This window comes from Triturus cristatus, chromosome 11 (genome assembly GCF_964204655.1).
Source record: "Triturus cristatus chromosome 11, aTriCri1.1, whole genome shotgun sequence".
Lineage (NCBI taxonomy): Eukaryota > Metazoa > Chordata > Amphibia > Caudata > Salamandridae > Triturus > Triturus cristatus.
This window is the reverse complement of record NC_140594.1, coordinates 1,044,641,619-1,044,657,648: the sequence shown is the minus strand read 5'-3', so window position 1 is coordinate 1,044,657,648 and position 16,030 is coordinate 1,044,641,619. Positions and strand designations below refer to the sequence as shown.

At 43.1% G+C, this 16,030-nt stretch overlaps 1 protein-coding gene across 1 annotated transcript in view; it reads right to left on the bottom strand.

The window, feature by feature from the left end:
* Positions 1–16,030, bottom strand: part of MELTF (melanotransferrin) — a 297,224-nt gene that overhangs the window by 228,603 nt on the left and 52,591 nt on the right. Inside the window, exons 2-3 of the mRNA XM_085635302.1 lie at positions 14,790–14,944; positions 2,296–2,395 (exon numbers count right to left, since the gene is read on the bottom strand). Coding sequence (XP_085491428.1) covers positions 2,296–2,395; positions 14,790–14,944 — 255 coding nt within the window. The remainder of the gene's footprint in view (positions 1–2,295; positions 2,396–14,789; positions 14,945–16,030) is intronic.

Here is a 16,030-nt window from a genome sequence, read left to right as displayed (position 1 = left end):
TAGTTCAAATGGTAAGCCAGAATAAGCCTTGCATCATTCTGAGATTGATAAATGGAGTACCATTAAGTTGGGTAGTAGTAACAGCTGATACTTAAAAAGAAACATCAAAATTGCAACATAAAGCAGTAGATAAAAAAGTGAATTATCATTTAATGCATTTCTTTATTTTATTGCAAAAAGAACCTTCATCCAGACAAGGTGACGATGGGGAGGCTCACTCAGAAGAAGCATTTCATTAAATAAAGTGTCAATCATTTCAAAGTCTTGCTAACCGGGGCAACCCTCTGTCCAGGCTGAACATTTACATACTGGCCCAAAAATCATGGCCCCTTTCACTAATATCAAAGAATGAACACAAGTTAGAGAAGATGGAAAAACCACAAGAACAACAGCATCAGTAATGCCCAGAGGGTCATGGGGCACAGAGGGGCCTTTTCACAAAGGTGTTTTAGATTGCATAAAGCGCTACTCCTGTAGTGCCCTTGCTTATCTTTGAGAATTGCGAAAGACACACAGATGATGGACAAAATGCAGAGCAAATCAAACATTCACCCCCAGTCAAGAGATCTGGGTTAAATCCATTGTTCTTTTGCTCACCACGCCACCCCAGTTTAGACCCAGCCATATGGAAATCAGTTTTGACCCTGTGCCTCAGAGGAACAGTCCAGCCCAAACTGCCAAGCCATGTCCTCTCTGGACCGGAAACAAGCATCCTGGGATGCAACGATGGATTTAGGCCCAGATCTCTGTACTGGGGTGAATGTCTGGCATTGTTCATTATTCTTTCCATCAATTGTTTTTTTTGCATTTGCAACAGGTGTGACGGGTATGCCCAGACGTGGGTCCCATGCTCTTCATGGCAAGAACAGGGGTATGCAGTTCCTAATGGCAGCAGGGATGGGGGTCATGGGGGAGGGGGGGAAGGAAAGGTAATGTTCCAGGTGTCAAAAGGAGGAAAGATAGAGAGGGAGTAGCTCATTTTAGGAGCAAGGACCCTCACATACCCCGAGAGAAGTCATGCTTCATCATCGGGCAGCTCCTCGTTGGGCCGGCGCTGCAATGCCCAACGGGCCTCACAAGGGGGCTCATTGCCAGAGGTCTTTTCTTTTTGCTGATGTGTAGTCGGAGGGGTGGAGGGGCATCTGTGTTGGGAGTAGTGTGAGTAGAGATGGGAAAGGGTATGTGCAAGATAAAAAAGCCTACAGGAATCCCACAGGATTCCTTTTTTGTCTGGCTCTCTATGCTATAGTATAAACAGAAGACTGTAGAGTTGTAGCTGGAGAGGGGGAATTTCAGCCTCTCAAGCTCAAATTAGCATATGTGTGGTGAAGGGGTCAACAAGTTTCATGCCTATTATAGTCCAAGGGATCTTTGCATTTCATCAGGGCCAGGGGATCGTCGTCTACTCAAGTAGGGACGGTGTAGTTGTGTGTCTGTGAAGTACCGTGCCCTGTAACATGGACTCGTGGTGTCATCTAATATATACAGATATACAATATTCCTTCTGGATACACCTAATGGATAGGACTACTTGCCCCTGTGGTAACAGCTGCAACGCTCGCACACTGGCGAAAAAGGAGCTTCTACTGATGCTCCGGAAGGTACGGGACCTACCCCGCGTTCAGCTGTGCTCTTCATGCCACTGCAGTCAAGCTAGCCTGGCCGATGAGGAGTTACCCTGAAACGGGTCCCAGGATGCTTGTTTCAAGTCCAGGGAGGACCTGGCCTGGCAGTTTGGGCTGGACTGTTCCCATGGGGAACAGGGTCAAGACGGATTTGCATATGGCTGGGTTTGAACTGGAATGGCTTGGGGAGCAAACAAACAATGGATTTAGGCCCAGATCTCTGTAGTGTGGTGAATGTCTGACATTGTTCAGAATTCTGTCCATCAATTGTTCTTTTTGCATTTATCTTTGAGCACTAGGAATAAAATGGGAATATTTAGGGATTATGCATGTATAATTAGTACAAATAGAAAGGATGGTGCCCTCTGTGCAGTTTCAGTGCCAATTCCGAGTAGCCTGTAATAATAATAATTTCCATACTCATAAATGCTTTTGTGAATAATCCACACAGCCCCCGATAAATAGACTTTGTTCAATGTTGCCACTAACCAGCTCTTTTAAGAGTAGACAAATAAGAAGAACTTCAGATTAGGGTTCCACATATTTGTGCTCAAAGTTCTAATTCTCTGGATACCTACAGATGTTTTCATAACAACACAGTGGAAGAAAGGTGTAAAAAAAATGCACGTAATGATTACATAATTATAACTTATTTCATTTCTCAACATACCTTGATCATATACCTCTCCAGCAACGGGCTTTAGGTTATACAACTTTCCCGCCTGGTAAATAAGGTCACCACTCAGTGTCACAGCATCCGCCTTGTTCTCCTACAGAAAAGACAATCTGAATGAAGACACGCTTATTTATTCTGAATGGCAGCAATTACCAGCTAATAGCATCCCTCAAGGTATTCTACGTTGTAGCTCTCACCTACACAAGAGTTGCTACTGAACAATTACTACCAAAAGCCTTGTTTTGTTGTGAGCCTCCTAACAACAAACCCTAATATTAAACACTTCTGTGGGGCATTTTACCCTGGACACAATCTTATTTCCCACTGAGATCAGTTAGAATAGAGAAAATGAATAAATCCATCCGTTGGGTATCATTGGTGGATCTTGATCCCAGGATTTGGGAGGTTGCTCCGGGCTCCATGTGCTAACTGAAGATGAATGGGGAGGGAATGTATCATTGGGGAATGCTACTGGGCACAAGCTGATGTTGAAAGTGGGGCCTGCTAATTTGGTCTTAAAAGGATCCTCGGAGTATGGTTTCTGCAAATCCCATGCTCATTGCAAGGATGTTGATGAGTGACTCGTGGTTGAATATGTCGATGGCAGCCAAAGGGTTGAGTAGAACAAGCAAAGGTTGCCTTTCTCATCACCCACACGGATGAGAACATGCTGGCAGTCTCCGTGCTGCACAGTGGGATGAAGCCTGAGTAACAGTCATTCAAGATGTGGATCGTGTCCAATTGCAAATTCATTTAAATGGACTATGCTTTTTACTATTCTTTTTCCAATGAAAAGAGGGTGGGCCATGGGATCGTAATTGGTTATGTTACAAGGGTCTAAATTAGTCTTCTTCAACTGTGGAACAATTTGTCCTTTCTTGCAGAAGTAGTAGAAATTTTCATGCCCAAGAGAGACATAGAGTAGGCTTTGAGTAGAGGTTTAAGTGCTTCTCCAGGAATAGATTTTAGCTGAGTTATGAGGAGAGGTAATCTTCATAGGTTGCTGGTGGGATAGTAACTGAAAGTATTTTGAAAGTAGAAGAATTGGAGGTGTTGGAAGTGGGTGAGTTTGGTGGGAAGGTGGCCATTTCTGCAGTTTTGTCAATGTGCTGTCTAATTGATGTTTTATATAAAGACATTATTTAGGACATTGAGTGGATGATGGGTACATCTTAGCCAATGCATTCCTCATCAATCACTCAACCTCTATCCCTTTTGGCCAACTGGAGCCAGCCAAGTAATGCTGGCATTCTTCCAAATGTTTTCACTTCATCTCTTTCAAGACCTCTTCACTCTCTCTGCCTACATACAGCACGCGGAAAATGTAAACCTCATCTTGGCTGCCTACAACATAACCATGTGAGCCAATATCAAATTTATCACCTGTAGAAAAAGTTCTATGCTTTTCAAACACTATCCATCAGACATGTGAATACTACATACTGCACTTGAGTATAGATCAATGGATTGTGTTAAAATACCCTCTCATCTATGTTATGCGTGGGCAATAAGCCACATCTCTTGGTTTAGTATAAAATACCCAATGCCACCTTTGTTCATCATGTAGGGTATACACTGGGCACTAAAACTGGACTCCCACCCGTCCTGAGAAGTCAACCAGTGGCATTAAGCAAAGGAAAGTAATAGCAAAATGCCATGGAAAGACCATTTCAGGTTTCATCTGATTTAGAAATTACTTTGCAAGTGGTATAATGACTATGAACTGGAACTTAGATATTTAGTTTTGCTGGCTCAAATATTCTCTTACAGAGTTCATTTTGGAATTATATATGCCATTCTTTCGTTCTTAATTTCTTGTTCAAACTTGGGTAATATCAAAAGTGGACTATCAGAGAAGAATCATGTTAGACCACATTTATATTATCAGTTGTTTTAAATGGCTCAATATGCCTAAGACAAAATGTTTATATCCACGTATCAGACCTGCAAGATGAGTGCCTCTATCTGATAACCTCACGCTTAGAGAGAGAGGCAGAGCCAAGACATAAAATGGATATGAAATAGCCTGTTAGGGCATGGTCACTTATGCATGCAGATGTGCTGGAGGTAGCTCCGGCTTAAATAAGCCCAACTAACCTGATGGTAAGGTTATAAATAAAGTGTAGTTCCAGATTGTCTGAGTGATGAATAGTTATGTACACAGAGACCAGATACAGTTCACAGAGTATACCACCTGTTTTTCACCTGTTAGCGGAAGCCTAGATAAAGCGCTGATTACTAGTTTTTCAGGAAAACTGGATGGGCTCACAGCTAAAGCACAAATATAACATACTGAGGAGGTTAAGTTGGTAAAAGAACTGGGTCATGCATCACTGATAGATCTCCGGAATTTAAGGGAGCTTGCTGTACCTGCCCATGAAGATAATGAGATCATTTTTTATAAACAGAGGGCTTGCTTAAGGGAAGCCCAGATAAATTGAGAACTTTTGATTAAGAAGTTATTATTCCAGCTATCATTACATTAAGGTAGACAGCTGGACCCTCTGTTATATAGGACACTGTATTTTTCTGAACACGGACTCTTACTGAATTAAAGGTGTATATATTTCTCATGATATTAAATACCCATGGTAATAGCATCTATGTAGATACAGATGTTTCTCCAAAGGGGGCTTCCGGGATAAGTCTCTATACATGCGCGTGGAGAGACTAACCTCTCAGGCAGTTCTTCTCTGCTAGATATTTCCCACAAACTCCCTCATAGAGTACTCTGTTCTATTTGATTTCTAGATAAGTCGGTATGCAGTTTTGACAGTGTCAAACACACTGGACAAATGTATTTAAAAAAATTGTCTCTAAGCCACCGGATTTAAGAAAGAGGCCAAGCCGGTCGAAAGGGGACAAGTTTGAAAAGTAAAACCTCAAATTAAAATTAAGGATGTTCGAATCAAGGCTAAACATGGCACTTCACAAGTGGGGAAGACAGTACAAGGTTATAGTATCCAATTACCCATTTTAATATAAGAAAAAGGAGACTGCAGTGATTGAATAAAGAGATTATGTTTTATTGCCAGTAAGGAATGTCTTTAGTGAGTAAACAATATCATATGAATAGGGCAGAAAAAAGGCACTGTTGTTAAATTCTAAGGGGTTGAGTACTGTGCTGGTGAGCAATCAGATGATAAAGCTGCATGGAAGGACCATTCTTTGGTCGTGTCCTCACAAATAATATCCTCATCAGGAGAGCTTTTGATTGCAATCCAGAAGTGCAGTACCCCAACTTGACCTTGCTAGTTAAATTGCTTCTACTTTCTTGTTATGTTGAACTTCATGTTAATGCTCTTCTTACCCATGTTCAAGCCTGTACTAAATCATCTCTCCATTTTAGGCGACCATCAATTGTTCATTTTTCATTAAACTAAACCATGCGGGCTCCACACCCTGGAGTGTTAGCTTCCATTAGAGTTTTCCCGCCTACCAAGACTAGTACAACCTTGCCCGAGTGTATAAGAAATGTTTTATTCAATGGAGTACTATCTATTGCCCCTTTTGGTCGCAGAATAGTGGCGTTGGTGCCCTCCACTTACTTTTCATCTTTTATGCTGCTCTAAAATTTTGGTTGCATAATTTGTTACGTTTTAATTCAGTATGTTCATATCAAAATTATCACTCGCATATATTAATTTTGAACGTTGTTTGACAGGTAAGAAATGAATACTTAAATATCTTCAGACTTCATTTAACCTATGCCCAGAATCATGCCAAATATTTTCAATGAAGTGCTATTTAGAAAGACCTGACCAAATAATTTATCGTCCTCATTTTATGCAAATTACTCTTGCTCGTTTGAGGGTTTACTGCCCCTCCCGTTTTGGAGTGGGAATGCAATTTAGTTTTTGTACACTCCACAGGGATAACATTAATCTTACCTAGATGACTAGCTTGCATTTAATTATCCAGATGTTTCTCCTCATTTCCCTCTGACTAATTTTGGAGTTAATGTTATCAAAGCAGTATGGGGCCTAAACACCATCTATGTATTCATTCACTATATCTTTCTTCACCCTATCACCAGTCCTTAATCTATAAAAAACAGTAGTGCCGGGCTCTCGTCAGGAGGTCTCTGCAGCTTGCACCACACATTGCCAACCTCCACAACTACTAACCATCACCTACAAGTGTGACAATTCAGCCTATGTCAGGTCCCAAATGCTGAAAGAATGGCTTGGGCGGCAAGTATTAAATATTAATTCAATATACATTATGAAAAGACTAACTGTTGTTGTGGTTATCTCACAAGTGCTGGTGCCGAGCACTGGAAACCACTCCCTCAAATTAAGCACTGTCTATCCATCACCCATGTTCACTGAGTGATCATCAGTTCCAAGAAATATGTTACTAACCTGTGCTAGGCAATCACCTAAGACTCCAGCTTCTTTATTTTTGTTATTGCCCTCTATCCTTTAAAAAAAATATTAAAAAAAATCCAAACTGTGAAGTGGAGTTTTTATTCCTATTTATAGGAATGGGATGTTGCGCATCATAGCTCGATGTTCCTTAATCAGACTGATGTTTTTTCAGATTACTTTGATATTTTCTGTAACTGGGCATCAGAATTACCCATTTCTTCAAGAGAATTAATCTATAGGTCTATCTTTGGTTTGCCAGTCCAAAGCAGTGACTGTTGATGTCACTGTACTCGTTAATGACGCCATGACTGGAAGCACTGAACTATATTTAATGTCAGACTCGTCCTGCTCTTCTGTTTTTTGTACATCGGAGACTGGTGAAGTTGGAGAAAGTTTGCTTCAGATGACTTGAGATATGTCTTCCCTTGGGATACTGGAGCTTACTAATGGTGGGTTAATTACTTCCGCCATTTTAAGTTTGTGCACCTTCTCTTCCATCTTGATTTTACTGAAACACCCAGCACTAGCTCTCATTCAAGGTAAAGGCCCAATATAACAAGCATTGGCATAGCCAATAGGTCTCGCTTTTGGGACCTTATATGTGTTTAGCCATGCAACACTGGATGTTGTTTAATCAAGGATACTGTGCTGGATAACTAAACACTTATAATGTCCGAAAGGCAAGACCTATTGGCTATGCACTGGGGGACCTTATACGTGTTTAGGTAGAGCTATTGACTTTGCCAATGTTTCTAAGATGTGCTGTAGAGAAGTGTGGCTACTGTGCAGCATGCTGAGAAGTTATAATTAAAAAGTGTAAGAAGCACTGAGTGATGCTGTGGTGGTGCTGAGTGATGCTGTGGTGACGCTGAGTGATGCTGTGGTGACGCTGAGTGATGCTGTGGTGACGCTGAGTGATGCTGTGGTAGCGCATAGTGGTGCTGTGGTAGCGCATAGTGGTGCTGTGGTAGCGTATAGTGGTGCTGTGGTAGCGCATAGTGGTGCTGTGGTAGCGCATAGTGGTGCTGTGGTAGCGCATAGTGATACTGTGGTATTCCTGAGTGATGCTGTGGTGGTGCTGAGTGATGCTGTGGTGGTGCTGAGTGATGATGTGGTGTCGCCGAGTGATGCTGTGGTGGTGCTGAGTGTTGCTGTGGTGGCGTAGAGTGATCTTGTGGTGGTATAGAGTGATGCTGTGGTGGTGTAGAGTGATGCTGTGGTGGCGCTGAGTGATGCTGTGGTGGCCCTAAGCAATATTGTTGTGGCCTTGAGTGACGCTGTGGTGGTGCTGTGTGTTGCTGTTGTTGCGCTGAGTGGTGCTGTGGTGGTGCTGAGTGAATCTGTGGGGGTGCTGAGTGATGCTGTGGTGGCGCTGAGTGATGCTGTGGTGGTGCTGAGTGATGCTGTGGTGGTGCTGAGTGAGGCTGTGGTGGTGCTGAGTGAATCTGTGGGGGTGCTGAGTGATGCTGTGGTGGCGCTGAGTGATGCTGTGGTGGCGCTGAGTGATGCTGTGGTGGCGCTGAGTGATGCTGTGGTGGCGCTGAGTGATGCTGTGGTGGCGCCGAGTGATGCTGTGGTGGCGCCGAGTGATGCTGTGGTGGCGCTGAGTGATGCTGTTGTTGTGCCGAGCAATGCAGATGCATATGTGTAGGAGGTCAGAAATTACATGCAATTTATGTGACAATAACCACTGCTTTAATTTTTTTTATGTTTAGATTTCCTTTGTAACGTGCCACTCCCAGAAATACCTAAACTCCCAACCCTGACCTTAAATGTATGTATGTGATAATTCTGACATACTGGCAGAATTTGCGCTGGTACGTTATAAATGTCAAATTCAGCTAAACCTGATTCTCTGATTTCAATTTGGGATTTTAAATCAATACATTGCTTACATGATGAATGAATTCGACTTTGTTTGGTAAAACAATGCATGGATCGGCCTCTCTTTCTTAAGAAATTGTGTAAATATGTTTGTTATTCAGGGACTAGGTTTTAGTTAAAAATCTGCTGTCCGTATTAAAGTCTTTATAAGCAATAGATGTGCGATGCATTTTTTGCAATGGGTTCATAGTCTGTTTCCTACATTTATGCCCTGATGCAACAATCCTTGTGCAAAATGAGCTGTCACCCTGCCATAAATCAGAGTACTATAAATACGCCCCGTGAAAGGAGCCAGGACACGGCAGAGCGGTCCGAGTGAAAGACAGCAGGCCAGAGAAGGGAGGCGAGAAATGGAATGAGGGAAGACAAGAGGGAAAGGATGGTCGGGAAGAGGGGAGAAGGAAGAGATGGGAAGAGGGGAGAAGGAAGAGATGGAGCGAGGGAATATTGAACATAGGAAAGAATGTTGAGAAGAAGGTGGTATACGAGAGAGCGAGGGAAGAAGGTGGGAGGAGAGGGAAAGAGTAAAGGAGACAAGCAGCGACACTGGGGAACAAAGATTTTAAATCGATACATTGCTTACTTGATGCATAAATTCGACTTTGTTTGGTAAAAGAATGCATGGATAGGGCACTCTTGTTTAAGAAATTGTGTAAATATGTTTGTACTTGTTTTAAAATGTTATTCAGGGACCAGGTTTTAGTTAAAAATCTGCTGTCCGTATTAAAGTCTTTATAAGCAATAGATGTGTAATGCATTTTTTGCAATGGGTTCATAGTCAGTCTCCTACATTTATGCCCTGATGCAATAATCCTTGTGAAAAATGAGCTTGTACACAATCTAGCGGGCTGTCGAGCCCCCACCGCCCAGCCTGCCAGGAGTGGCCTGGACAGCGAGTGTGCTGGGGGGGCATAGGGCAGAAGAGCAGGAAACCTCTTATCGCTCACAGACTGTCAGACGGAGAGCCGTCACCCCGCCATAAATCCGTGTACTGTAAATGCGCCTCGTGAAAGGAGCCAGGACAAGGCCGAGGGGTCCGAGTGAAAGACAGCAGGCCAGAGAAGGGAGGCGAGAAAGAGGGTGGAATGAGGGAAGACAAGACGGGAAGGATGGACGGGAAGAGGGGTGGAGGAAGAGGTGGAGCGAGGGAATATTGAACATAGGAAAGAATGTTGAGAAGAAGGTGGTATAAGAGAGGGCGAGGGAAGAAGGTGGGAGAAGAGGGAAAGCGTAAAGGAGACAAGCAGCAACACTGGGGAACAAGACACGCGGCCGCGAGACGCGATCTGTGGATCTTACTATCCACTGCCATTTTTGGGCAGTTTTTGACAGAAGTGCATAGGAGGGGTGCAGGGGAGTGAGAGTAAGGGGAGGGGAGGGAGAGTATGTTTTCTTCTCCTGCCCCAGCTGCTTGTACCAGGCCGCGAGACGCGCACGGTGGTGGGGGAGGGGGAGGAGCGTTGAAGCGTGGGCTTGGGAGAGCAAGCAAGAGGAAAGCCAGATGGCGCCTGATCGCGCACTGTAAGGGTGCCCACGAGCGATGCAAGGAATGCGCGTTACTGTGCGCGTAACCCACGCTCTAGGCCACCCAAAAAGCTGTGGTCTGCTTTTTAAAGCCCACTCACTAAATGTCTCGCCAGAGCAGCGCATGTGCTGGCTCAGGCGAGACCTAAAAATGTATTGAATGAGATTTTCTCCTCCGATGATGAGGGTCCACAAGAAAAAGAAAGAGGTCTTCTGCTTAGGGCGCAATCCTCTCTTCAGTCATCTCCCCACTTGCACACTCAGTCTTCAAGCATCACAACCGATGAGCCTCGCAAGCGGTTCAATGGCGAGGACAAAGAGGAGCAGGGAGAGAGGGCATCCCTGCCGCATGCCTCTGCCTATGGGAAAGGGGTTGGATATCTACCCATTCACCCGAACGTGTGCTGTGTCGTATACCATAGTACAAAATGAAGTGGTCACATTGGAAGTTCAACAATCATTGAAATCAACATCACCTGAAATAAATCAATTATCCAATCCACTGTCCTATTCCAATAAATTTATATCAGCATTTTATGATATGCAGAACATCGATCTAATTGCACAAAGGTGCTCCAAGAAAAGGGGAAATGAGTGCTCAAGGATGTGCTCAGGTGAGGGTTTTAAAGGGAGGAGAAGAAGAAATGTACAATATTTACACGGTAGGTTAACAAAGACCTGTCCAGCCACATTGTGGGCTACAGATACATGAAAGTTCACAGTATTGGAAACACACAGTAAATCAATCACTGTTGTTTATACGTGAAGATAACCACGGTACAGGTGCAGAAATTGAGACCGTCGACATTTCGACCCCAATATTGGATGAAGGAAAGTTAGCCCTTCATCAGGACATGTGGAGACACCCATGGGTTATTTAAATTAAAGTAGGCATATTACTAAAGGTGATGAAAACGACAAATTATAAAACAAGTCGGAAATAATGTATGTTCACCTTATCTCCACCATAAATGTCTATGGGCTCCTAAATCAGGAAGACGAGCGCTCGCACATAAATTGCGGCTAGACACGTGCTGAAAATTAATTAAAAAATACATCAGAATTTTTTTTAACCAAGGACATAAATATATAAAGGTCCAAGGGTGCCGGTCGTTATAACAGACTGACTCAGAATGGATCGGTCAGTGAATTCAGTAGCATGGGCGAAAAAACCTTTTCTCGAGTTTTCGAATGCAGCCGTATGCTCCAGGCAGAGGAATTAATCCCAAACGATGTAATAGTAGAGGACAAAAACGGAGTCACAGGCCTGAATGGGCTCCTTGAGACTTGAAACAAAGATTTTACAGGAGCGAGTCCTGGAAAACAGAAACCCAGGTCAGATGAAAACACACCTCCGCGCTCAGGTGAAGAATCCGTCTCTCTGTCGTGCAGGGCTGGTCAGCTGTCTGCTAAATATAGACAGTCAAAAGGTTTCCGGACATGCAGTGAATGCGCACGTTAGGAGCTCAGCCGCTGAATGCAGACACTGATGGCCCGACATGGCTGGTGTCAGTGTAGAAATAGACGTGTCATTCGTGCATGATTAGGGCGAAGGATCATAGCGAAAATCAAATAAAGCCTATTGTGTGGCCTGTTGCATATATAAACATAGTAGTACTGGAAAAATGCAAAATAATTTCATTAACACCTGATAAACAGCAGTACTGTGAGCATGCGATGGTAAAAAGCATCTTAAATGACAGTATGAGTATATCCTCAAGATCTGTGCACAAGTGTCAATGCGACGTCACAGCATTGCTCTTGATTAGTGACCAGTCCCATAAGCCTATACATTTGTTCTGAACACATAGCCAATGAAAAACATCAATACTACAGACATATGATAGTAGAACGAATCTTAGAAGACAGTATGATTATCTCCAAGGGGTAAATCTAAATATGGCAAATAAGGATTGGCAATTTTCGGGCCTACCTCTAGTAATTTAATGATGAAATCGGTTGGGACCTGGGCGGGTGAGGTCTTTTATCCAGCACTGAACCCATAACTTTCAAAGAAGAAGTTGTGGAATGCTTGTATACAAAGAGACGATGTCCATGGTCACAAGTAGTTGACATGAAGGATCAAAGGGCAGATTATCTACCAGGCTGATGGTCTCCATAGTATCTCGCAAGTATGCTTTAGTGGTCTCTGCACAGGGTTTCAGAAAAAAGTCCACATATTTACACAGTGGCCCCAATAGTGATCCACACCCTGACATTATAGGGCACCCCGGCGGGTGATCTACATTTTTGTGGACTTTAGGGAGGGTGTAGATGGTCGGAAGGAGAGGTTGTTTTTGGTTGAGGTAGTTATATTCCAGGTCTGAAAGGAAGCCTTGTTTCTGGCCCCGTCGGTGATTTTCAGGATCAATTTACTGATTTGTTTGGTTGGATCCTAATTTAATCTGGTATAGCTCACACCATCTCTCAATTGTGTGTAGATTTCGGATTTATAATCCTTGGTGTTCTGGATTACAATCGTACAACCTTTGTCGGCTGGTTTGATCACAATGTGCCGATTATCTCCGAGAGAATTCAATGCTTCACGTTCCGTTCTTGTTACATTTTAGTTTATGTATCGTTTATCGGAGCATATCTTCATAACATCTCTAAGTACCACACTCTCGTATGCCAGTATCTTGTGAGACATAAAGTGTGTAGGTGGTGTGAATGTAGATGGCACCCTTAAACCTGTGTGGGAGGTTGATGGGAGTGAAGGAAAATTAAAAAAAGAAATACAGAGTCTAATTTTGAGGGAAAAACTATGTAGTTCCGCCTTAATGTTAAACAGGTTTGAGAGAGAAGTCGGGACTAAGGAGAGTCCTTTGCCGGAGTACCTTATTTTCATCAAACGAAAGTTCATAAGTGGACAAGTTGATGGGGCTCTCTTACATGGCTACCAACGGTAATGTTGACATCAGGTCTGAATTTTCCCGTGACTCTAGGTGAAAACTGACTTGTTTCTGTCCCCGTGTTCTGCCTCCACCCCAGTTCTGGCCTCTCTGCTCCTGGCCTCTCTGCATGCCTTGGTTCCAATTGTTCCCTCTCCCCTTGGGGGGTCGCCACTGGGCATCCCCTAAAGAAGGAGGGCCTTGAGGTAGTGCCTGGTACCTGTTGTCTTGATGGTGTGTCATGTACCACAGGCACCACCAGCCAAATGCTGCCCAAAAACCCAACATGCACCCAAAGCAGTGCAGCACCATACACAGACATGATGTACCATTAAAGTGACACAGTCCAGGCTGAGTATAAAGTAAGACCTCAATGGGAAGTGCACCCAGACACCCACAGGATGGCTACGGTTGCACTCACCAAAACCACTACAGACAGACTGTGATGGCTTCCCGTGTAATAAAAGAAAAGGTACAGGAGATCCCTAGATATACAACAGTGGGACAGACATTGTATGCGCAGACAAGGATTACTTCTACTATCAACCATAACCGATTAACGCTGAGAGATCTACTGGGTCTAAAAATGGATGGTATTTTCCATAAGCATTTAAATTAAACTTACTGGGGAGGGGCAGACACACACATATAGGAGGGGAGTTTTCAGACACAATCTGTTTTGCAGAGTACAGAAACAAATGGATAATATTGTATGACAACATCCCTGAAAGTGGATAGGATAAGAAACTTGCAAATTCAACAAAGATAGATCAGTGCTAAGGGGCTTATTTCAAACACTGGTTAGACCAACAACTGGTCTCCATGAAAATAACTTGAGAATCGTTTTTAAAACTTACTGAGAATTCCGGGAGTGCTGCTGGTATGATGAATCTATATAGCATTTATGTCCTGTCCGCCATATTACAAGTGCATCTTATTGTCTATGGAACCGTAGATGGGATATCCATTACACTTGTGAAAGAGTATCTCATCCACCAAACTCCAAATCCCTTGAGAGGATCAAATCCACGCCAGGGGAAAATTTGCCTGGAAAACATTTCTAAATAATCATACAAACTTTTCCAGGGGTCCAGCCTACGAAGTACCCCCAACCCACTGAGTCGATCCACAAACACATAATATTGCCCCATAGCGGCATTATATTAGGTGTGAGCAAATGGTTTATCAGTTTCTCTGTACATTTTGTGAATATCAAATGTAAGTGTACATTCACAAATTAAGGGAGTTGCACAGTCTAAGTTCGACTTTTTTAACAGCCGGGTTCACCCCAGTCGCATCAGTCTTAACAATGTCGAGGAACACACTTGAACATATATCAATAATTTACTAAATTACTCAAGTGTTCAAAATTTACCAACCTACATTACTGCCAAAAGATCTACAATCTGCAAAATCTGAAACCTTTCATCATCATCATCATTCACAACACACTGCTCAGTTACTCTTCAGCCGTAGGTCAACCACATTGACGTAAAACACAATCTTTGGCCACTGCGTGTTATGCAATGTTGGGATCTTTAGCAGCAATATGCTAACAAGGTAGCAGCAGGTTCAGGGAATAGCGGTATGTGGACTTCAGGCTGCGTTCCTTCTGTAGATGGGCATTTCACCCATGCATAGAACCGAATAATTAAATAGCGCTGCAGTTGTTGGTGACGAAATGTCTGTCAACAGGTTAAAAAGGGAATGGGTACGGAAAGTATCCTTTATGCCCAGCAAAGAATGTGCCCTCATCACTGAAATGTGTTGAATATTTGGATATAGTTTTGCTAATAAATTTAATAGAAGAAAAATTTACCGCTATCATCTGGGCGCAGTCCATTCCAGACAAGGCCTTGACACAAGACAGCGCAGGGGAGATACTGGCACTCGAGAAGGCACCTCTCATGCCCTCACATTTTTGAATTTCCAGATCAGTGATAGCACACCATCGCACTGCACTGAGGCCAGAAACTAGAGTAGGAAAAAGAGAAGAAACAGTGTAGCGTAAGGTTGAGTAGACATTGTAACAGTTGAAAGGCTACTTTCTCCATCCATTCAGTAGCTATCTTTTTATTGGAGAAAGCATGCAGATCGGGTTGAAGGTCAAAATATCGAGGTCAGTGGTATCGAACCACTAAAATATCAACTTTACAATATCAATTACAGACATATAGTCAAAGTAAGCATGCATATGGAGGTGTAGAGTTACTATACTAACTGCAAACGCCTTACCTTAGATGGCTTTTGATGCCATATCATCAGGGTCAGTGAAGATGTTAGATGACAGTCAGGATACCTTCACCCCCTCTTCAGGAGCTTGGTGTCATGAGCGATTCCTCATCACAATTTAGTCCTAGCAACAAACTATGCCTTTTGGTGATTTTGGGAAAGTTGCGTTTTCGGCCTATCACAATTCCTATTTTAGAAGAGGGGAAGTTCCGCCAGTGGGAACCAAAGAGAAAATCTATCTATATCAATTGCCTTCCCTCAAGAGTTGTTTTTCCCCAACTAGTGTAGAACATATTGCGAAGGGTGCAACCAGTTGGAGGTGCTTGTATGTGCCTGGCACTGTAAGCATGTAGGTTTTGCAACTCATTGTTTTCTCAAATATAATTTAAATTAAAACACACAAAATACAGTTCTTTTGTAATATAGGTTATAAAATGAAGAAATCATTAATTTCCTCTGGTAGCATCAGTTCTAGTGGATACATAATCTTCCCACGGATTAATCACCTTATGAATGCTCACAGCCTGCTAAGTAGTCAATAAACCTTTCTCTCTAGCAAGGGTTCTCCAGTGCCGGCACATCACTGCAGTATATTAGGTACCAGCCAGGAGACTGATGTCAGTCCATGATTTTTTCCCCACACCCCATCAAGAAGTACAGAGAGAAACTGAGGCATGACAGCCACAAATACAGCACATAACATGCATTGAAATCATATTACACACACCACTAGCTCACCGTAGATAAGGGAGGGTAGCAAGGCATTTGTGGGAAGGGTAAGTATCCACTAAAAATAGGGGTACCAAAGGTTAGTAACTTTTTCTTCCA